The following is a 22,357-nucleotide window of genomic DNA, read 5'->3' as shown; positions in this document are numbered from 1 at the left end:
TATCCCATTTCTATCCCCATCTCCATCCTAATCTCCATCCCCATCCTCATCTCTACCCTCAGCACCATCCCATTCCCATCTCCATCTGTATCCCATCCTCATTCCCATCCCCATCTCATCTCCATTTCCATCCACATCCTCATTCCCATCCCATCCCCATTTGTATCTCATCCTCATTCCCATCTCCATCTCCATCCCATCCTCATCTCCTCCCCACCTCCATCCCATGCTCTGAGGAGAACTGGGATGGCTCCAAAGGAACTGGGATGTCCCCAAGCTGGGCAGTGCCAAACCAGCACCTGGAGACCTCCTCCTGACTCATGCCAGGCTTGGCAGTGCCAAACCAGCATCTGGACACCTCCTCCTGCCCCCTGCCAGGCTTGGCAGTGCCAAACCAGCACCTGGAGACCTCCTCCTGACTCATGCCAGGCTTGGCAGTGCCAAACCAGCATCTGGACACCTCCTCCTGCCCCCTGCCAGGCTTGGCAGTGCCAAACCAGCACCTGAAGACCTCCTCCTGCCCCCTGCCAGGCTTGGCAGTGCCAAACCAGCACCTGGAGACCTCCTCCTGACTCATGCCAGGCTTGGCAGTGCCAAACCAGCATCTGGACACCTCCTCCTGCCCCCTGCCAGGCTTGGCAGTGCCAAACCAGCACCTGAAGACCTCCTCCTGCCCCCTGCCAGGCTTGGCAGTGCCAAACCAGCACCTGGAGACCTCCTCCTGACTCATGCCAGGCTTGGCAGTGCCAAACCAGCACCTGGACACTTCCTCCTGCCCCCTGCCAGGCTTGGCAGTGCCAAACCAGCACCTGGACACTTCCTCCTGCCCCATGCCAGGCTTGGCAGTGCCAAACCAGCACCTGGAGACCTCCTCCTGACTCATGCCAGGCTTGGCAGTGCCAAACCAGCATCTGGACACCTCCTCCTGCCCCCTGCCAGGCTTGGCAGTGCCAAACCAGCACCTGGAGACCTCCTCCTGCCCCCTGCCAGGCTTGGCAGTGCCAAACCAGCACCTGGAGACCTCCTCCTGACTCATGCCAGGCTTGGCAGTGCCAAACCAGCACCTGGACACTTCCTCCTGCCCCCTGCCAGGCTTGGCAGTGCCAAACCAGCACCTGGACACTTCCTCCTGCCCCGTGCCAGGCTTGGTAGTGTCAAACCAGCACCTGGACACTTCCTCCTGCCCCATGCCAGGCTTGGCAGTGCCAAACCAGCACCTGGAGACCTCCTCCTGCCTCATGCCAGGCTTTGCCAACTCACCTGGGGGCTGTGCCAGGGTCGGGAGCACAGAGGGCAGGACCAGGCTCATCTGCAGGAGACAGAAAAGAGAAGCTCCAAGGTCAGCACCCAACAACTGCATCAACCTCTGCCCTCCCTCACCAACCTCTGCCCTCCCTCACCAACCTCTGCCCTCCCTCACCAACCTCTGCCCTCCCTCACCAACCTCTGCCCTCCCTCATCAACCTCTGCCCTCCCTCACCAACCTCTGCCCTTCCTTCACCTACCTCTCCCCTCCCTCACCTACCTCTGCCCTTCCTTCACCAACCTCTGCCCTCCCTCACCAACCTCTCCCTTCCTTCACCAACCTCTGCCCTCCCTCACCTACCTCTGCCCTTCCTTCACCAACCTCTCCCCTCCCTCACCAACCTCTGCCCTCCCTCACCAACCTCTGCCCTCCCTCACCAACCTCTCCCCTCCCTCACCAACCTCTCCCCTCCCTCACCAACCTCTCCCTTCCCTCTCCAACCTCTCCTCTCCCTCACCAACCTCTCCCTCACCAACCTCTCCCCTCCCTCACCAACCTCTCCCTCTCCAACCTCTGCCCTCCCTCACCTACCTCTGCCCTCCCTCACCAAACTCTGCCCTCCCTCACCAACCTCTCCCCTCCCTCACCAACCTCTGCCCTTCCTTCACCAACCTCTGCCCTCCCTCACCAACCTCTCCCTTCCTTCACCAACCTCTCCCCTCCCTCACCTACCTCTGCCCTTCCTTCACCAACCTCTGCCCTCCCTCACCAACCTCTGCCCTCCCTCACCAAACTCTGCCCTCCCTCACCAACCTCTGCCCTTCCTTCACCAACCTCTCCCCTCCCTCACCTACCTCTCCCCTCCCTCACCAACCTCTCCCCTCCCGCACCTACCTCTCCCCTCCCTCACCAACCTCTCCCCTCCCTCACCAACCTCTCCCTTCCCTCTCCAACCTCTCCCCTCCCTCACCAACCTCTCCCTCACCAACCTCTGCCCTCCCTCACCTACCTCTGCCCTTCCTTCACCAACCTCTGCCCTCCCTCACCAACCTCTGCCCTTCCCTCACCAACCTCTGCCCTCCCTCACCAACCTCTCCCCTCCCTCTCCAACCTCTGCCCTTCCTTCACCAACCTCTGCCCTCCCTCACCAACCTCTGCCCTCCCTCACCAACCTCTGCCCTCCCTCACCAACCTCTCCCCTCCCTCACCAACCTCTGCCCTCCCTCACCAACCTCTGCCCTCCCTCACCAACCCCTCCTGCCCTCCAATGTCCCCTCCTGCCCTCCAGAGGTCCCCCCCTGCCCCCCAAGTGTCCCCCCCTGCCCCCAGGGGTGCCAGGCAGCAGCAGTGTCCCCCCCCTGCCCCCAGGGGTGCCAGGCAGCAGCAGTGTCCCCCCCTGCCCCCAGGGGTGCCAGGCAGCAGCAGTGCCCCCCCCATGGCTCCCCCTGGGCCTCTCCTCTGCCTATTCTCAGCTCCTGGCCTGGTTCAGGAGCAGGAAAGGTCCCAGGGGACCCCCGGGGGGGGCAGGGGGGGAGGGGAAACCTACTTAGTGCCCCCCCAAACCCCAGCAGCTTGGCACAGCCTCAGCCTGCAGCTGGCAGTGCCAGGAGGCAGCAGTTGGCAGTGCCAGGAAGCAGCAGTTGGCAGTGCCAGGGGGCAGCAGCTGGCAGTGCCAGGGGGTAGCAGTTGGCAGTGCCAGGAGGCAGCAGCTGGCAGTGCCAGGAAGCAGCAGGTGGCAGTGCCAGGAGGCAGCAGTTGGCAGTGCCAGGAGGCAGCAGCTGGCAGTGCCAGGAGGTAGCAGTTGGCAGTGCCAGGAGGCAGCAGGTGGCAGTGCCAGGAGGCAGCAGGTGGCAGTGTCAGAAGCTCCTCCTCCCCTGGCACAGGCCTGACCTAACCCATGCCAACCTCCAGCACCACTCAAGGCTCTGCCCCCCTCAACAAGTGCCAGGTGCCAGCCTCATAGCATGGCACCTCTGGAGCTCTGCCAACCCAGCAGGTTGGTGCCCAGGGGGCAGCTGGCATGGGAAGGTCACCACAGGAGGAGGCTCCAGGACCTCTCTGAGGGCTCTCAACCCTCCAAGCCAAGAGCTTGCTCCTGTTGGCACCTCCTGATGCCCACTTGCTGCCCCTTGGCACAGCTCTGGGCACCACTCAGCAGTGCCCAGCCCCAGCCTCATGCCCACACAACCCTGATGCCCTCTGGGGCTGCTCTCCTGCAGGCTCCACAGCCCCAGCAGTGCCCACCCAGAAGGGCACAGCTTCAGGGCACCCCAAATGCCAGCCTGGGCACCTGGGAAGGGACCTCTGGAGCTCTGCCAGGCCAGCAGGGTGCCCACAGCAGGGTGCCCAGGAGTGCCCAGGGGGCAGCTGGCATTGGAAGCTCTGCACACAAGGAGACTCCACAACCTCTCTGGGCAGCTGCTCCAGGCCTGGCACCCTCCAAGCCAAGCAGCTGCTGCTCAGGGCACCTCCTGCCTCCCACTTGCTGCCCCTTGGCACAGCTCTGGGCACCACTCAGCAGTGCCCAGCCCCAGCCTCATGCCCCCTCCAACCCAGATGCCCTCTTCTGGAGGCTGCCCAGTCCCAGCAGTACCCCCCAGAGGTGCCCTCAGCATTGTGCCCAGCCTGTGGTGGGCACCTCTGGCACCTCCTCAACCCTTGGAGCTTCTCCTCACCTTCATCTGCGACCCTGCTGGATGCCAACTGCTGCCAACTGCCTCTTGTGCCAATGGGCACTGCTGGGCACATCCCAACCCACCCCAGGACCATCTCCAGCTCTGAGCACTGAGCTGGCATCACCCCTAGCACCCCAACAACGAGAGGGCATCGCCCCTGGCACCCCAACAATGAGGGGGCATCGTCCCTGGCACACCAGCAATGAGGGGGCACTGTCCCTGGCACACCAGCAGCAAGGGGGCATCACTCCTGCCACCCTAGCACCAAGGTGGCATCGCCCCTGGCACCCTACCAGCAAGGTGGCATCACCCCTGGCACCCCAGCAACATGAGGGCATCGTCCCTGGCACCCTAGCACTGAGGTGGCATCACCCCTGGCACCCTAGCAACAAGTTGGCATTAGCCCTGGCACCCCAGCAAGGAGGGGGCATCAACCTTGGTACCCTAAAAACAAGGTGGCATTGCCCTTGTGCCCTAGCAATGAGGTGGCATCACTCCTGGCACCCTAAGAACAAGGTGGCACCGCCCCTGACACCTCAGAAATGAGGTGGCATTGCCCCTGGCACTCCATCAACGAGGTGGCATCACCCCTGGCACTCCATCAACAAGGTGGCATAGCCCCTGGCATGCTAGCACCAAGGTGGCATAGCCCCTGGTACCCTAGCACCAAGGTGGCATCACCCTTAGCACTCCAGCAATGAGGTGGCATTGCCCCTGGCACGCCAGGAACAAGGTGGCATCGCTCCTGCCACCCTAGCACCAAAGTGGCATTGCCCCTGGCACTCCACCAACAAAGTGGCATCACCCCTGGCACCCTAGCACCAAGGTGGCATAGCCCTGGCACCCCAGCAACGAGGTGGCATCACCCCTGGCACACCATCAACAAGGTGGCATCGCCCCTGGTACCCTGAAAACAAGGTGGCATCACCCCTGGCACCTCCACCTCGGTGCCCACACTCTGCCAAGGCACCAAAAAGCCACCCCCTTGCCCAGCCACCTCCTTCTGTGCCCACCCACAGTGCCAGCACCCCCCTGGCAGCCCAATGCCACCTCCATTTCTCCTCCCACCACATCCTCCTGGCACCACCTCCTCCTTGGGCACTGCCAAGAGCCCCCAGATGCCCAGTACCAGCCAAGCTACCCCCAAAGGGGCACCACAGGAGGGTGCCCACTGGGTTGGCACTCACCTGCCACGTCGTCAGCCTCCAAGGCCAGGTCTGGCTCCTGCCTGGCATGGGTGAGGAAGAAGTTGGGTTCCTCTTGCAAGGTGCCAGGAGGTCCCTGCCTCTCCCTGGTGGTGCCCACCAGGTTGGCAGAGGAGTAGAAAGAGTCCTCCTGGAGCTGTGTGCCAACCGTGGGAAGCTTCTCCGGGGCCTTCTTCGCCTCCTGGAGGAAAGTGGCTCTGGGCTCCTCCCCTGCAGGGCACTCTGAGGTGGGCACAGGCTCTTGGGTGGCTTCTGGGGGCATCAAGAGGGCACTGCCAGCTTCACCTTGGCGCTGGGAGAGGCTCAGGATGCTCTTCTCCATCCCTCGCCGACTCTGCCTGGCACCTCGGAGGGCAGCGCGGCGCCGGCACAGCCTGGCAGGGGAGAGGGGCAGGGAGTGAGGGGCACTGAGCTGCTGCTGGCACCACTGATGTGGGCACTGAGCTGCTGCTGGCACCGATATGGGCACTGAGCTGCTGCTGGCAGCGTGGCTGTGGGCACCAGAGCTGCTCCTGGCACCACTGATATGGGCACTGAGCTACTGCTGGCAGCATGGCTGTGGGCACTGAGCTGCTGCTGGCAGCGTGGCTGTGGGCACCAGAGCTGCTGCTGGCACCACTGATATGGGCACTGAGCTGCTGCTGGCACCACTGATATGGGCACCAGAGCTGCAGCTGGCATCATGGCTATGAGCACTGAGCTGCTGCTGGCACCACTGATATGGGCACAGAGCTGCTGCTGGCAGCGTGGCTGTGGGCACCAGAGCTGCTCCTGGCATCGTGGCTATGGGCACAGAGCTGCTGCTGGCAGCATCACTATGGGCACCAGAGCTGCTGGTGGTACCATGGCTGTGGGCACTGAGCTGCTGCTGGCATCACTGCTATGGGCACCAGAGCTGTTGGCAGCATGGCTATGGGCACTGCTGCTGGCATCACTGCTATGGGCACCAGAGCTGTTGGCAGCATGGCTATGGGCACTGCTGCTGGCATCACTGCTATGGGCACCAGAGCTGCTGCTGGCATCATTACTATGGGCACTGAGCTGCTGCTGGCATCGTGGCTATGGGCACAGAGCTGCTGCTGGCATCATTGCTGTGGGCACTGAGCTGCTGCTGGCAGCATGGCTGTGGGCACCAGAGCTGCTCCTGGCATCGTGGCTATGGGCACAGAGCTGCTGCTGGCATCATTGCTGTGGGCACTGAGCTGCTGCTGGCAGCATGGCTGTGGGCACCAGAGCTGCTCCTGGCACCACTGATATGGGCACCAGAGCTGCAGCTGACATCATGGCTGTGGGCACCAGAGCTGCTGCTGGCACCACTGATATGGGCACTGAGCTGCTGCTGGCAGCGTGGCTGTGGGCACAGAGCTGCTGCTGGCACCACTGATATGGGCACTGAGCTGCTGCTGGCATCGTGGCTATGGGCACTGAGCTGCTGCTGGCATCATGGCTATGGGCACCAGAGCTGCTGCTGGCATCATTGCTGTGGGCACCAAAGCTGCTGCTGGCATCATTGCTGCAGGCACTGAGCTGCTGCTGGCATCATTGCTGTGGGCACCAGAGCTGCTGCTGGCATCATTACTATGGGCACTGAGCTGCTGCTGGCATCATCACTATGGGCACTGAGCTGCTGCTGGCATCATTGCTGTGGGCACTGAGCTGCTGCTGGCACCATGGCTATGGGCACTGAGCTGCTGCTGGCATCATTGCTGTGGGCACTGAGCTGCTGCTGGCACCATCACCCTGGGCACCAAAGCTCTTGGGTTCCTGGCACCAAAGCTGCTGCTGGCACCATCACTGTGGGCACCAAAGCTGCTGCTGGCACCATCACTGTGGGCACAAAGCTGCTGCTGGCACCACCAGTGTGGGCACCAAAGCTGCTGCTGGCACCATCACTGTGGGCACAAAGCTGCTGCTGGCACCACCAGTGTGGGCACCAAAGCTGCTGCTGGCACCATCACTGTGGGCACCAAAGCACCCGGGGGGGGTTGGCAGCTGCAGGTGAGGGCAGCCTGGGGGTGAATGAAGCCTCAGGGTGGGCAGGAAGGGCAAGGAGAGGGCAAAGCTCTGCCAGGGGAGAGGATGGCAATGGGCAGGGAGCCAGGCAGGCTGGCACGGGACACCCCTGGGGCCATGGCATGAGAGCCACGGAGCCAATGCCAGTCAATGCCAACCACAGAGCCAGCCCCAGCCAATGCCAGCTCCAGCCAATGCCAACCTCAGAGCCAATCCCAGCCAATGCCACCCCCAGCCATGGACCCAATCCCAGCCAATGCCAACCTCAGAGCCAATGCCAGCCACAGAGCCAATGCCAGCCAATGCCAACCACAGAGACAACCCCACCCAATGCCAACCATGGAGCCAACCCCAGCCAATGCCAACCACAGAGCCAATGCCAACCATGGAGCCAACCCCAGCCAATGACAACCCCAGCCAATGCCAACCACAGAGCCAACCCCAGCCAATGCCAACCAGAGCCAACCCCAGCCACGGAGCCAACTCCAGCCAATGCCAGCCACAGAGCCAATGCCAGCCAGAGAGCCAACCTCAGCCAATGCCAGCCATGGACCCAATCTCAGCCAATGCCAACCACGGAGCCAACCCCAGCGAATGCCAGCCACAGAGCCAATGCCAACCTCAGAGCCAACTCCAGCCAATGCCAGCCACAGAGCCAACTCCAGCCATGGACCCAATCCCACTCGATGCCAACCTCAGAGCCAACTCCAGTCAATGCCAACCTCACAGCCAACCCCAGACATGGACCCAACTCCAGCCAATGCCAACTCCAGCCACAGAGCCAGCCCCAGCCAATGCCAACCTCAGAGCCAACCCCAGCCAATGCCAACCATGGAGCCAACCCCAGCCATGGAGCTAACCCCACTCAATGCCAACCTCAGAGCCAACTCCAGTCAATGCCAACCTCAGAGTCAACCCCAGCCAATGCCAACCTCAGAGCCAACTCCAGTCAATGCCAACCTCAGAGTCAACCCCAGCCAATGCCAACCTCAGAGCCAACTCCAGTCAATGCCAACCTCAGAGCCAACCCTAGCCAATGCCAACCTCAGAGCCAACTCCAGCCAATGCCAACCTCACAGCCAACCCCAGCCAATGCCAACCTCAGAGCCAACTCCAGTCAATGCCAACCTCAGAGTCAACCCCAGCCAATGCCAACCTCAGAGCCAACTCCAGTCAATGCCAACCTCAGAGCCAACCCTAGCCAATGCCAACCTCAGAGCCAACCCCAGCCAATGCCAACCTCAGAGCCAACTCCAGCCAATGCCAACTCCAGCCACAGAGCCAACCCCAGCCAATGCCAAGCTCAGAGCCAGCCCCAGCCAATGCCAAGCTCAGAGCCAACTCCAGCCAATGCCAGCCACAGAGCCAACCCCAGCCAATGCCAGCCACAGAGCCAACCCTAGCCAATGCCAAGCTCAGAGCCAACTCCAGCCAATGCCAGCCACAGAGCCAACCCTAGCCAATGCCAACCTCAGAGCCAACTCCAGTCAATGCCAACCTCAGAGCCAACCCTAGCCAATGCCAACCTCAGAGCCAACTCCAGCCAATGCCAACTCCAACCACAGAGCCAGCCCCAGCCATGGACCCAGCCCCAGCCAATGCCAACCACAGAGCCAACCCCAGCCAATGTCAACCTCAGAGCCAACTCCAGCCAATGCCAACCTCAGAGCCAACCCCAGACATGGACCCAATCCCAGTCAATGCCAACCACAGAGCCAACCCCAACCAATGCCAGCCACAGAGCCAGCCCCAGCCAATGCCAAGCTCAGAGCCAACCCCAGCCAATGCCAGCCACAGAGCCAACCCCAGCCAATGCCAAGCTCAGAGCCAACCCCAGCCATGGACCATACCCTACTCAATGCCAACCTCAGAGCCAACTCCAGCCAATGCCAACCTCAGAGCCAACCCCAGTCAATGCCAACCCCAGCCATGGACCCAATCCCAGCCAGTGCCAACCCCAGCCATGGACCCAATCCTAGCCAATGCCAACCTCAGAGCCAATGCCAGCCACAGAGCCAATGCCAACCTCAGAGCCAACCCCAACCAATGCCAACCCCAGCCAATGCCAACCATGGAGCCAATGCCATCCCTGGAGCCAACCCCAGCCAATGCCAACTCCAGCCAATGCCAACCACAGAGACAACCCCAGCCAATGTCAACCATGGAGCCAATGCCAACCCTGGAGCCAGCCCCAGCCAATGCCAACCTCAGAGCCAACCCCAGCCAATGCCAACCCTGGAGCCAACCCTAGCCAATGCCAAGCCTGGAGCCAGCCCCAGCCAATGCCAACCTCAGAGCCAACCCCAGCCATGGAGCTAACCCCACTCAATGCCAACCTCAGAGCCAACTCCAGTCAATGCCAACCTCAGAGTCAACCCCAGCCAATGCCAACCTCAGAGCCAACTCCAGTCAATGCCAACCTCAGAGCCAACCCTAGCCAATGCCAACCTCAGAGCCAACTCCAGCCAATGCCAACCTCACAGCCAACCCCAGCCAATGCCAACCTCAGAGCCAACTCCAGTCAATGCCAACCTCAGAGTCAACCCCAGCCAATGCCAACCTCAGAGCCAACTCCAGTCAATGCCAACCTCAGAGCCAACCCTAGCCAATGCCAACCTCAGAGCCAACCCCAGCCAATGCCAACCTCAGAGCCAACTCCAGCCAATGCCAACTCCAGCCACAGAGCCAACTCCAGCCAATGCCAAGCTCAGAGCCAGCCCCAGCCAATGCCAACCTCAGAGCCAACTCCAGCCAATGCCAGCCACAGAGCCAACCCTAGCCAATGCCAACCTCAGAGCCAACTCCAGTCAATGCCAACCTCAGAGTCAACCCCAGCCAATGCCAATCTCAGAGCCAACTCCAGTCAATGCCAACCTCAGAGCCAACCCTAGCCAATGCCAAGCTCAGAGCCAACTCCAGCCAATGCCAGCCACAGAGCCAACCCCAGCCAATGCCAACCTCAGAGCCAACTCCAGCCAATGCCAACTCCAGCCACAGAGCCAGCCCCAGCCAATGCCAACCACAGAGCCAGCCCCAGCCATGGACCCAGCCCCAGCCAATGCCAACCTCAGAGCCAACTCCAGCCAATGCCAACCTCAGAGCCAACCCCAGACATGGACCCAATCCCAGTCAATGCCAACCACAGAGCCAACCCCAACCAATGCCAGCCACAGAGCCAGCCCCAGCCAATGCCAAGCTCAGAGCCAACCCCAGCCAATGCCAGCCACAGAGCCAACCCCAGCCAATGCCAAGCTCAGAGCCAACCCCAGCCATGGACCATACCCTACTCAATGCCAACCTCAGAGCCAACTCCAGCCAATGCCAACCTCAGAGCCAACCCCAGTCAATGCCAACCCCAGCCATGGACCCAATCCCAGCCAGTGCCAACCCCAGCCATGGACCCAATCCTAGCCAATGCCAACCTCAGAGCCAATGCCAGCCACAGAGCCAATGCCAACCTCAGAGCCAACCCCAACCAATGCCAACCCCAGCCAATGCCAACCATGGAGCCAATGCCATCCCTGGAGCCAACCCCAGCCAATGCCAACTCCAGCCAATGCCAACCACAGAGACAACCCCAGCCAATGTCAACCATGGAGCCAATGCCAACCCTGGAGCCAACCCTAGCCAATGCCAACCCTGGAGCCAGCCCCAGCCAATGCCAACCTCAGAGCCAACCCCAGCCAATGCCAACCCTGGAGCCAACCCTAGCCAATGCCAAGCCTGGAGCCAGCCCCAGCCAATGCCAACCTCAGAGCCAACCCCAGCCAATGCCAACCCCAGCCATGGAGCCAATGCCAAGCCTGGAGCCATGCCCAGCTCCCTCCCCAAGCTCTCCTCCCTTCCCAGCTCCTTCCCAGGCTCTGCTGGCTCCAGGTGGGAGCAGCAGGGCAGGAACCTCCCAGGAATGCCTCGGGAAGGGCTCAGGATCCCCTTGGGAAGGGCTCAGGAAGGGCTCAGGGTTCCCTTGGGAAGGGCTCAGGAAGGGCTCAGGATCCCCCTGGGAAGGGCTCAGGAAGGGCTCAGGATCCCCTTGGGAAGGGCTCAGGAAGGGCTCAGGATCCCCTTGGGAAGGGCTCAGGAAGGGCTCAGGGTTCCCTTGGGAAGGGCTCAGGAGGGGCTCAGGTTCCCTTGGGAAGGGCTCAGGAGGGGCTCAGGACTCCCTTGGGAAGGGCTCAGGAAGAGCTCAAGGTTCCCTTGGGAAGGGCTCAGGAAGAGCTCAAGGTTCCCTTGGGAAGGGCTCAGGAAGAGCTCAAGGTTCCCTTGGGAAGGGCTCAGGACCCCCTTGGGAAGGGCTCAGGATCCCCTCGGGAAGGGCTCAGGATCCCCTCGGGAAGGGCTCAGGAAGGGCTCAGGATCCCCTTGGGAAGGGCTCAGGATCCCCTTGGGAAGGGCTCAGGACTCCCTTGGGAAGGGCTCAGGACTCCCTTGGGAAGGGCTCAGGAAGGGCTCAGGACTCCCTTGGGAAGGGCTCAGAAAACCTCTAGGAACAGCTCAGGAATCCCTCAAGAAAGGCTCAGGAAGCTCCTGGGAATGCATCAGGAAAGGCTCAGGAACCCCTTGGGAATGGCTCTGGAACCCCTTGGGAATGGCTCTGGAGTGGCTCAGGAACCTCTCAGGAATGGCTCAGGAATGCCTTGGGAATGGCTCTGGAATGGCTCAGGAACCTCTCCCTGGATCCCGTTCCAGGACCTTCTTTGTTCCCATCCCAGGACCTCCTCCCTCCCTGGATCCTATTCCAAGACCTTCTATTTCCTTGGATCCCATTCCAGGACCTTCCTTGCTCCTATCCCAGGATCTTCTCTCTCCCTGGATCCCATTCCAGGTCCTTCTCCTTCCCTGGATCCCATCCCAGGTCCTTCTCCTTCCCTGGATCCCAACCCAGGACCTTCTCCCTCCCTGGATCCCATCCCAGGAGCTCCTTCCCTGGATCCCATCCCAGGAGCTCCTTCCCTGGATCCCATCCCAGGTCCTTCTCCTTCCCTGGATCCCATCCCAGGTCCTTCTCCTTCCCTGGATCCCATCCCAGGAGCTCCTTCCCTGGATCCCATCCCAGGAGCTCCTTCCCTGGATCCCATCCCAGGTCCTTCTCCTTCCCTGGATCCCATCCCAGGTCCTTCTCCCTCCTCAGCTCCTCGCAGCAGCAGTCCCTTGGGTGCTCCTCATGCCCTCTGTGCCCACCTCTGCCCCTTCCATGCCCACCTCTGCCCCTTCCATGCCCACCTCTGCCCCTTCCATGCCCACCTCTGCCCCTTCCATGCTCACCTCTGCCCCCTCCATGCCCACCTCTGCCCCTTCCATGCCCACCTCTGCCCCTTCCATGCCCACCTCTGCCCCCTCCATGCCCACCTCTGCCCCCTCCATGCCCACCTCTGCCCCTTCCATGCCCACCTCTGCCCCCTCCATGCCCACCTCTGCCAACCTCCCCCTGCCCTGCAGGCTCCCAGCTGCTTCCCAGCTCCCAGCCCCAATCCCTGTGGATTCTCTTCCCTAAACCTTTTCCCTCTCCTTCCCTGCCCCCTGGCACCCTGGTGCCAACTCTGCCCCCTCCTCCACCTCACCCCCATGCCAACAGCTGTGCCCAGCCAGCTCCTTCAGGCCAAAGAGTGCCCCCAGATGTGCCAGGATGATCCCAAAGGTGCCCCCAGATGTGCCAGGATGGTGCCAAAGGTGCCCCAGATGTGCCAGGATGACTCCAAAGGTGCCCCCAGATGTGCCAGGATGGTGCCAAGGTCACTCCAAGCTATGCCAGGATGATCCAAAGGTGCCCCCAGATGTGCCAGGATGATCCCAAAGTTGCCCCCAGATGTGCCAGGATGGTCCCAAAGGTGCCCCAGATGTGCCAGGATGGTGCCAAAGGTGCCCCAGATATGTCAGGATGGTGCCAAAGGTGACCCCAGATGTGCCAGGATGGTGCCAAAGGTGCCCCCAGATGTGCCAGGATGGTGCCAAAGGTGCCCCCAGATGTGCCAGGATGGTGCCAAAGGTGCCCCAGATGTGCCAGGATGATCCCAAAGGTGCCCCAGATGTGCCAGGATGGTGCCAAAGGTGCCCCAGATGTGCCAGGATGGTGCCAAGGTCACTCCAAGCTGTGCCAGGATGATCCAAAGGTGCCCCCAGATGTGCCAGGATGGTGCCAAGGTCACTCCAAGCTGTGCCAGGATGATCCCAAAGTTGCCCCAGATGTGCCAGGATGGTGCCAAGCTCACTCCAAGCTGTGCCAGGATGGTGCCAGAGGTGCCCCAGATGTGCCAGGATGGTGCCAAGGTCACTCCAAGCTGTGCCAGGATGGTGCCAAAGGTGCCCCAGATGTGCCAGGATGGTGCCAAGGTCACTCCAAGCTGTGCCAGAATGGTGCCAAAGGTGCCCCAGATGTGCCAGGATGGTGCCAAGGTCACTCCAAGCTGTGCCAGGATGGTGCCAGAGGTGCCCCAGATGTGCCAGGATGGTGCCAAGGTCACTCCAAGCTGTGCCAGGATGGTGCCAAAGGTGCCCCAGATGTGCCAGGATGGTGCCAAGGTCACTCCAAGCTGTGCCAGAATGGTGCCAAAGGTGCCCCAGATGTGCCAGGATGGTGCCAAGGTCACTCCAAGCTGTGCCAGGATGGTACCAAAGGTGCCCCAGATGTGCCAGGATGGTGCCAAGGTCACTGCAAGCTGTGCCAGGATGGTGCCAAAGGTGCCCCAGATGTGCCAGGATGGCCCAAAGGTGCCCCAGATGTGCCAGGATGACCTCAAAGGTGCCCCAGATGTGCCAGGATGGTGCCAAAGGTGCCCCCAGATGTGCCAGGATGGTGCCAAGCTCACTCCAAGCTGTGCCAGGATGATCCCAAAGGTGCCCCCAGATGTGCCAGGATGGTGCCAAGCTCACTCCAAGCTGTGCCAGGATGGTGCCAGAGGTGCCCCAGATGTGCCAGGATGGTGCCAAGGTCACTCCAAGCTGTGCCAGGATGGTGCCAAAGGTGCCCCAGATGTGCCAGGATGGTGCCAAGGTCACTCCAAGCTGTGCCAGAATGGTGCCAAAGGTGCCCCAGATGTGCCAGGATGGTGCCAAGGTCACTCCAAGCTGTGCCAGGATGGTACCAAAAGTGCCCCAGATGTGCCAGGATGGTGCCAAGGTCACTGCAAGCTGTGCCAGGATGGTGCCAAAGGTACCCCAGATGTGCCAGGATGGCCCAAAGGTGCCCCAGATGTGCCAGGATGACCTCAAAGGTGCCCCAGATGTGCCAGGATGGTGCCAAAGGTGCCCCCAGATGTGCCAGGATGGTGCCAAGCTCACTCCAAGCTGTGCCAGGATGATCCAAAGGTGCCCCCAGATGTGCCAGGATGATCTCAAGGTTGGTCCAGCAGTGCCAGGCCAAGCTGGTCCCTGGCATCCTGGTGCCAACTCTGCCCCCTCCCCCACCTCACCCCCGTGCCAACAGCTGTGCCCAGGCACCTCCTGCCAGGCCAATCCTGCCAAGGGTTGGGATGGCAAAGCAATTCCAGGAGCATCTGGGAAGCATCCAGGGTTGGCATCTTGGCATGCCAGGGGCACTCCCTGGCACTGAGGGACTCATCTCTGGGCCTGGCACTCTGCCTGGGGAGCTTTGGGGCAGTGCCAAGCTGGCACATCCCATGCCAAGGGGATGTGGGGATGCAGGGAGCTGAGGGGGAGGTGGTGATGCCAGGGGAGGTGAGAGGAGCTCTGTGCCAACTGAGGTGCCAGGGAGGGAAAGCCTGAGGGAGTGGTGCCAAGGGGAGGCAAAAGTGCCCCAGGCTGTGCCAGGGGGAGCCAAGAGTGCCCCAGGCTGTGCCAACTGTGCCCCAAGATGTGCCAGGGGGAGCCAAGAGTGCCCCAGGCTGTGCCAACTGTGCCCCAAGATGTGCCAGGGGGAGCCAAGAGTGCCCCAGGCTGTGCCAACTGTGCCCCAAAATGTGCCAGGGGGAGCCAAGAGTGCCCCAGGCTGTGCCAACTGTGCCCCAAAATGTGCCAGGGGGAGCCAAGAGTGCCCCAGGCTGTGCCAGGCTGTGCCAAGTGTGCCCCAAGATGTGCCAGGGGGAGCCAAGAGTGCCCCAGGTTGTGCCAGGCGGTGCCAAGAGTGCCCCAGGCTGTGCCAACTGTGCCCCAAGATGTGCCAGGGGGAGCCAAGAGTGCCCCAGGCTGTGCCAACTGTGCCTCAGGCTGTGCCAGGGGGAGCCAAGAGTGCCCCAGGCTGTGCCAAGGTGAGCCCCAAGTTGCCTCAGGTCATGCCAAGGGGAGCCCAGAGGTGCCCAGGACTGTGCCAGGGTGAAGCCAGGGCTGCTCCAAGCTGTGCCAAGCTGCTCCAGGTGGCATCAAACTGTGCCAGAATGAGCCAAAAGGTGCCCAAGCCATGCCAAGGTGGTGCCAAAGATGCCCCAGAGGTGCCAGGGTGATTCAAAAAGCAGTCCAAGCTGAGCCAAGGTGATGCCAAAGGTGCCCCAGAAGTGCCAAAGGGACCCAAAAGATGCCCCAGATGTGCCAGGTTGGTCCAAGAGATGCCCCCAGTTGTGCCAAGATGATCCCAAAGGTGCCCCAGATGTGCCAAGATGGTGCCAAGGTCACTCCAAGCTGTGCCAGGATGAGCCAAAGGTGCCCCCAGATGTGCCAGGATGATGCCAGAGGTGCCCTAGATGTGCCAGGATGATGCCAGAGGTGCCCAATCCATGCCAAGGTGAGGCAAAAGTTGGCCCAGATGTGCCAAGGTGAAGCCAAAGTCACTCCAAGCAGTGCCAGGATGATGCCAGAGGTGCCCCAGATGTACCAAGATGATGCCAAAGTCAGTCCAAGCTGTGCCAGGTTGGTCCCAGAGGTGCCAAGGTGATGCCAAAGTCACTCCAAGCTGTGCCAGGTTGGTGCCAAAGGTGCCCCAGATGTGCCATGATCATCCCAGAGTTACCTCAGATGTGCCAGGATGATGCCAGAGGTGCCCCCAGCAGTGCCAGGATGATGCCAAAGTCACTCCAAGCTGTGCCAGGTTGGTCCCAAAGATGCCACCAGCAGTGCCAGGATGAGCCAAAAGGTGCCCCCAGCAGTGCCAGGATGATGCCAGAGGTGCCCAAATCATGCCAGGTGAACCAAAAGGTGCCCCCAGCAGTGCCAGGATGATGCCAAAGGTGCCCCCAGCAGTGCCAGGCCAAGCTGGCCCCGTGCCAAGCACAGCCCCAGGGCAGTTGGCAGCTCCTGGCAGAGCACTCCAAGGCCACCAAATGCCCACAGCTGGCACAGAGCCACAGCCCCAATGCCAGCAGCGATGCCAAGGAGCAGCAAAGGCTCCGGTGCCAACTCAGTGCCACCCAGCCTGGGGCTGACCTCTGCCCTGCCCAGCCTGGGCACCTCCCCCCTCCAGAGACCCCCAGGGAGGGCAGCTGAGGGCACTGCTTGGCACAGCCTCCCCCTGCCCAGGTGCCAACTGAGAGCCCCCAAAGATGTCAACTGAGACCCCCCCCAGACCTCTCCCTCCCCAGATGCCAACTGAGACCCCCCCAAAGATGCCAACTGGGAACCCACTCAGATCTTCCCCTCCCCAGATGCCAACTGGGATGCCCCAAAGATGCCAACTGGGACCCCCCCAGACCTCTCCCCCCCAAAGATGCCAACTGAGAGGCCCCCCCCAGACCTCCCCCTCCCCAGATGCCAACTGGGACCCCCCCAGGGCCTGCCCTCCCCAGGTGCCAACTGAGACCCCCCCAAAGATGCCAACTGGGACCCCCCCCCAGACCTCCCCCCCCAAAGATGCCAACTGGGAACCCCCCAGATCTCTCCCCCCCCAGGTGCCAACTGGACTGCCCCAAAGATGCCAACTGGGACCCCCCCAGATGCCAACTGGGATGCCCCAAAGATGCCAACTGGGACCCCCCCAGATGCCAACTGAGAGCCCCCAAAGATGCCAACTGAGAGCCCCCAAAGATGCCAACTGAGAGCACCCCCTCAGACCTCCCCCTCCCCAGATGCCAACTGAGAGCCCCTAAAGATGCCAACTGGGACCCCCCCCAGACTTTCCCCTCCCCAGGTACCAACTGGACTGCCCCAAAGATGCCAACTGAGACCCCCAGAGATGCCAACTGGGATGCCCCAGAGATGCCAACTGAGACCCCCAGAGATGCCAACTGGGATGCCCCAAAGATGCCAACTGGGACCCCCTTGGCCCTCCCCCCCCAACCACCACATTTGAGTCGTTTCCATCCCTGCCCCTCCCCCCCCCCAACTCCGGTGCCCTCCCCCCCCCCCCCTCCCCTCCCCCCTGCCCTCTCCTCCACCTCTCGGTCCCGGGGCCGGTCCCGGGCAGGCTCCGGTAGGAGCTGGCAGCGACCTCCCCCCCCCCCCCCCCCCCCCCGAAATCCCGGCCCCGGGGGGGGTCACTCACCCTGCGGCGCCCCCGAGCCCCCCCGGGGCCACTTCTCCGCCTCCCTTCAGGGCTCCGCGGGCGGCGGAGTCCCTGCCGCAGGCTCCCGCCCGGTTCCGGCCTACCGGAGCAGCTCCGCGCCTGGGCCAGGCCGCCCCGGGATGGCCTCCGCCGCCCTCCGCCGCCCGCAGCTCGCCGCTGCCTCCTCCTCCTCCTCCTCCTCCTCCTCCTCCGCCGCCGCCGCCGCTCCCCTCCCGCCGCCGCCGCCGCCGGGGCCTGGCTACGTCACGCCGAGCGCGACCGCCGCGGCGACGGCAGCTTGGGGGAGGCGAACGGAGAGGAGGAGGAGGAGGAGGAGGAGGAAGAGGAGGAGGAGGAGGCAGCGGCGGCGGCGGCGGCTTCTTCTTCCTCTTCTTCTTCTCTTCCTCCTCCTCCTCCTCCTCCTCCTCCTCCGCCGCCGCCGCTGTGGCCGCCGAGGCTGCTGCCGCCGCCATGTTGGCTCCCGCCCCGCGCCGCTGCCGGTAGCGAGGCGGAAGGAGGAGGAGGACGGCGGCGGCGGAGGCGGCGCGGGGGGATGACGTCAGCGGCGCGGAGCCGGCGCCATGTTGGGAGTGGCGAGGAGGAGGCAGCGGAGACCTTCCTGGGGGGAGGGGGGGAGGAGGGGGGGGGGTTGTGCGTCATCAGGGCGCGACGGCGCCGTTTGGTCGCCATGTTGGGAGTGGCGAGGACGCAACAGAGACCTTCCTGAGGGGGAGGGGGAGGGGGGGTGGGGTCGCGTGTCATAGGGGTGCGACAGCAGCCTCGCGTCGCCATCTTGGGAGTGGCGGAAGGGAGTGACGCTGGAGGAGTCTCGACCTTCGGGGGGGGGGAGGGGAGGAGAATCGGCAAGAGGGAATCGTGGGGGTTGTGCGTCATCAAGGCGCGACGGCAACGATTCGCCGCCATGCTGGGAGTGGCGAGGAGGAGGCAGCGGAGACCTTCCTGGGGGGGAGGGGGGAGGAGAAGGGGGGGGGTTGTGCGTCATAGGGGTGCGACGGCGCCGTTTGGTCGCCATGTTGGGAGTGGCGAGGAGGCAGCAGAGATCTTCCTGGGGGGAAGGAGAAAGGGGGGAAGGGGAAGGGGGAGGGGGAGGGTTGTGCGTCATCAAGGCGCGACGGCATCGATTCGCCGCCATGTTGGGAGTGGCGAGGAGGCAGCAGAGACCTTCCTGGGGGGAGGGGGGAAGGGGAGGGGAGGGTTGTGCGTCATCGGGGTGCGACGGCGCCGTTTGGTCGCCATCTTGGGAGTGGCGGAAGGGAGTGGCGCTGGGGGAGTCTCGCCCTTCGGGGGGGGGAATGGGCAAGAGGGCGTCGCGGGGGTCGTGCGTCATCAAGGAGCGACGGCGCCGTTTGGTCGCCATGTTGGGAGTGGCGAGGAGGCAGCGGAGACCTTCCTGAGGGGGAGGGGGGAAGGGGGAGGGTGTGTGCGTCATCGGGGCGCAACGGCGTCGATTCGCCGCCATGTTGGAAGTGGCGAGGAGGAGGCAGCGGACACCTTCCTGGGGGGAGGAGAAGGGGGGGTGTGCGTCATAGGGGTGCGCCGGCGCCATGTTGGGAGTGGCAAAGACGCAGTGGAGACCTTCCTGGGGGGAGGGGGGAAGGGGGAGGGTGTGTGCGTCATCGGGGCGCGACGGCATCGATTCGTCGCCATGTTGGGAGTGGCGGAAGGGAGTGGCGCTGGAGGAGTCTCGACCTTCGGGGGGGGGAGGGGAGGAGAATCAGCAAGAGGGAATCGTGGGGGTTGTGCGTCATCGGGGCGCGACGGCGTCGATTCGCCGCCATGTTGGGAGTGGCGAGGAGGAGGCAGCGGAGACCTTCCTGAGGGGGAGGGGGGAGGAGAAGGGGGGGGTTGTGCGTCATAGGGGTGCGACGGCGCCGTTTGGTCGCCATGTTGGGAGTGGCGGAAGGGAGTGGCGCTGGAGGAGTCTCGCCCTTCGGGGGGGGGGAACGGGCAAGAGGGCGTCGCGGGGGTTGTGCGTCATCAAGGAGTGACGGTGCCGTTTGGTCGCCATGTTGGGAGTGGCGAGGATGCAGCGGAGACCTTCCTGGGGGGAGGGGGGAAGGGGGAGGGTGTGTGCGTCATCGGGGCGCGACGGCATCGATTCGTCGCCATGTTGGGAGTGGCGGAAGGGAGTGGCGCTGGAGGAGTCTCGACCTTCGGGGGGGGGAGGGGAGGAGAATCAGCAAGAGGGAATCGTGGGGGTTGTGCGTCGTCGGGGCGCGACGGCAACGATTCGCCGCCATGCTGGGAGTGGCGAGGAGGAGGCAGCGGAGACCTTCCTGAGGGGGAGGGGGGAGGAGAAGGGGGGGGGGTGTGCGTCATAGGGGTGCGACGGCGCCGTTTGGTCGCCATGTTGGGAGTGGCGGAAGGGAGTGGCACTGGAGGAGTCTCGCCCTTCGGGGGGGGGAACGGGCAAGAGGGCGTCGCGGGGGTTGTGCGTCATCAAGGAGTGACGGCGCCGTTTGGTCGCCATGTTGGGAGTGGCGAGGAGGCAGCAGAGACCTTCCTGGGGGGAAGGAGAAAGGGGGGAAGGGGAAGGGGGAGGGGGAGGGTTGTGCGTCATCAAGGCGCGACGGCGTCGATTCGTCGCCATCTTGGGAGTGGCGAGGAGGAGGCAGCGGAGACCTTCCTGGGGGGAGGGAGAAGAGAGGGAAGGGGGGAGAAGGAGGGGCTTGGGAAAAGGGGGGGGGGTGTGTCATTGGGCTGCGACAGCAGCCTTGCGTCGCCATCTTGGGAGTGGCAGAAGAGAGTGGAACTCGCCACGGAGTGGGCGAGCAGACATCCTGGGAGGGGCGAGAGGGAAGGGGGAGTGGGGCTGAGGCTGAGACCATCCAGGAGGGAGGGTGGGGGGGGAGAAGGAGGCTGAGAGTGGGGGGGGTGTGCGTCATCAAGGCGCGACAGCAGCCTCGCGTCGCCATGTTGGGAGTGGCGAGGAGGCAGCAGAGACCTTCCTGGAGGGAGGGGGGAAGAGAGGGGAGGGGGGAGAAGGGGGGGGGGTTGTGCGTCATCAGGGAGCGACGGAGTGGGCGAGCAGACATCTTGGGAGGGGCGAGGAGACAGCAGAGACCTTCCTGGGGGGGAGGGGGGAGGAGAAGGGGGGGGGTTGTGTGTCATAGGGGTGCGACGGCGCCGTTCGGTCGCCATGTTGGGAGTGGCGAGGATGCAGCGGAGACCTTCCTGGGGGGAGGGGGGGAAGGAGGAGGGTGTGTGCGTCATCGGGGCGCGACGGCATCGATTCGTCGCCATGTTGGGAGTGGCGAGGAGGAGGCAGCAGAGACCTACCTGAGGGGGAGGGGGGAGGAGAAGGGGGGTGTGCGTCATAGGGGTGCGATGGCGACGGCGCCATGTTGGGAGTGGCAAAGACGCAGTGGAGACCTTCCTGAGGGGAGGGGGGAAGGGGAGGGGGGGTGCGTCATAGGGGTGCGACGGCGCCGTTTGGTCGCCATCTTGGGAGTGGCGAGAAGGCAGCGGAGACCTTCCTGAGGGGAGGGGGGAGAGGAGGGGGGGGGTTGTGCGTCATAGGGGTGCGACAGCAGCCTCGCGTCGCCATGTTGGGAGTGGCGAGGAGGAGGCAGCGGAGACCTTCCTGGGGGGAGGGAAGAAGGGGGGGGGGTTGTGCGTCATCAAGGAGCGACGGCGCCGTTTGGTCGCCATCTTGGGAGTGGCGGAAGGGAGTGGCGCTGGGGGAGTCTCGCCCTTCGGGGGGGGGAACGGGCAAGAGGGCGTCGCAGGTGTCGTGCGTCATCAAGGAGTGACGGTGCCGTTTGGTCGCCATGTTGGGAGTGGCGAGGAGGAGGCAGCAGAGACCTTCCTGAGGGGAGGGGGGAGGTGGGGAGGGGGAAAAGGGGGTGTGTGCGTCATCAGGGCGCGACAGCAACGATTCGCCGCCATGTTGGGAGTGGCGAGGAGGAGGCAGCGGAGACCTTCCTGAGGGGGAGGGGGGAGGAGAAGGGGGGGGGGTGTGCGTCATAGGGGTGCGATGGCGCCGTTTGGTCGCCATGTTGGGAGTGGCGGAAGGGAGTGGCGCTGGAGGAGTCTCGACCTTCGGGGAGGGGAATGGGCAAGAGGGCGTCGCGGGGGTTGTGCGTCATCAAGGCGCGACGGCGCCGTTTGGTCGCCATGTTGGGAGTGGCGGAAGGGAGTGGCAGTGATGGCATCTCGACCTTCCGGGGGGGGGAGGGGGAGGGCCGGTGGGAGAGAGGGCGTCGCGGGTGTCGTGCGTCATCAAGGTGCGATGGTGTCGATTCGCCGCCATGTTGGGAGTGGCGAGGAGGAGGCAGCAGAGACCTTCCTGGGGGGAAGGGGGGAGGAGAAGGGGGGGGGTTGTGCGTCATAGGGGTGCGACGGCGCCGTTTGGTCGCCATGTTGGGAGTGGCGTAAGGGAGTGGCGCTGGAGGAGTCTCGCCCTTCGGGGGGGGGAACGGGCAAGAGGGCGTCGCGGGGGTTGTGCGTCATCAAGGCGCGACGGCGCCGTTTGGTCGCCATGTTGGGAGTGGCGAGGAGGCAGCAGAGATCTTCCTGGGGGGAAGGAGAAAGGGGGGAAGGGGAAGGGGGAGGGGGAGGGTTGTGCGTCATCAAGGCGCGACGGCATCGATTCGCCGCCATCTTGGGAGCGGCGAGAGGGAGCAGGAGCTGGTCGAAGGCTGAGCCCTGCGGGGATGGGGCGGGGCCGGGTGTGTCTCGCCGCCATCTTGGGCGTGGCGGCAGCGAAGGGCGGAGTCGGCACCAACACCTTCCCAGCAGGGAGGGAGGAGAGGAGAAATGGGCGGCGCCGCTGGGGCAGCGTCATCAAGTGCCTCTGGCCGCCATGTTGGGTGTGGCGGAAGGGGAGGAC

General features: G+C 63.5%; 1 protein-coding gene across 1 annotated transcript in view; it reads right to left on the bottom strand.

Annotated features, from left to right (window-relative positions):
- Nucleotides 1-17,978, bottom strand: part of WIZ (WIZ zinc finger) — a 47,167-nt gene extending 29,189 nt beyond the window's left edge. Inside the window, exons 1-3 of the mRNA XM_064141648.1 lie at nucleotides 17,506-17,978; nucleotides 5,109-5,500; nucleotides 1,261-1,309 (exon numbers count right to left, since the gene is read on the bottom strand). Coding sequence (XP_063997718.1) covers nucleotides 1,261-1,309; nucleotides 5,109-5,500; nucleotides 17,506-17,978 — 914 coding nt within the window. The remainder of the gene's footprint in view (nucleotides 1-1,260; nucleotides 1,310-5,108; nucleotides 5,501-17,505) is intronic.
- Nucleotides 17,979-22,357: the final 4,379 nt, after the last annotated feature.

This window comes from Pogoniulus pusillus, unplaced genomic scaffold (assembly GCF_015220805.1).
Source record: "Pogoniulus pusillus isolate bPogPus1 unplaced genomic scaffold, bPogPus1.pri scaffold_62_arrow_ctg1, whole genome shotgun sequence".
NCBI classification, from domain to species: Eukaryota; Metazoa; Chordata; class Aves; order Piciformes; family Lybiidae; genus Pogoniulus; species Pogoniulus pusillus.
The sequence above is the reverse complement of the archived record's forward strand: the minus strand, read 5'-3'. Positions and strand labels throughout refer to the sequence as shown.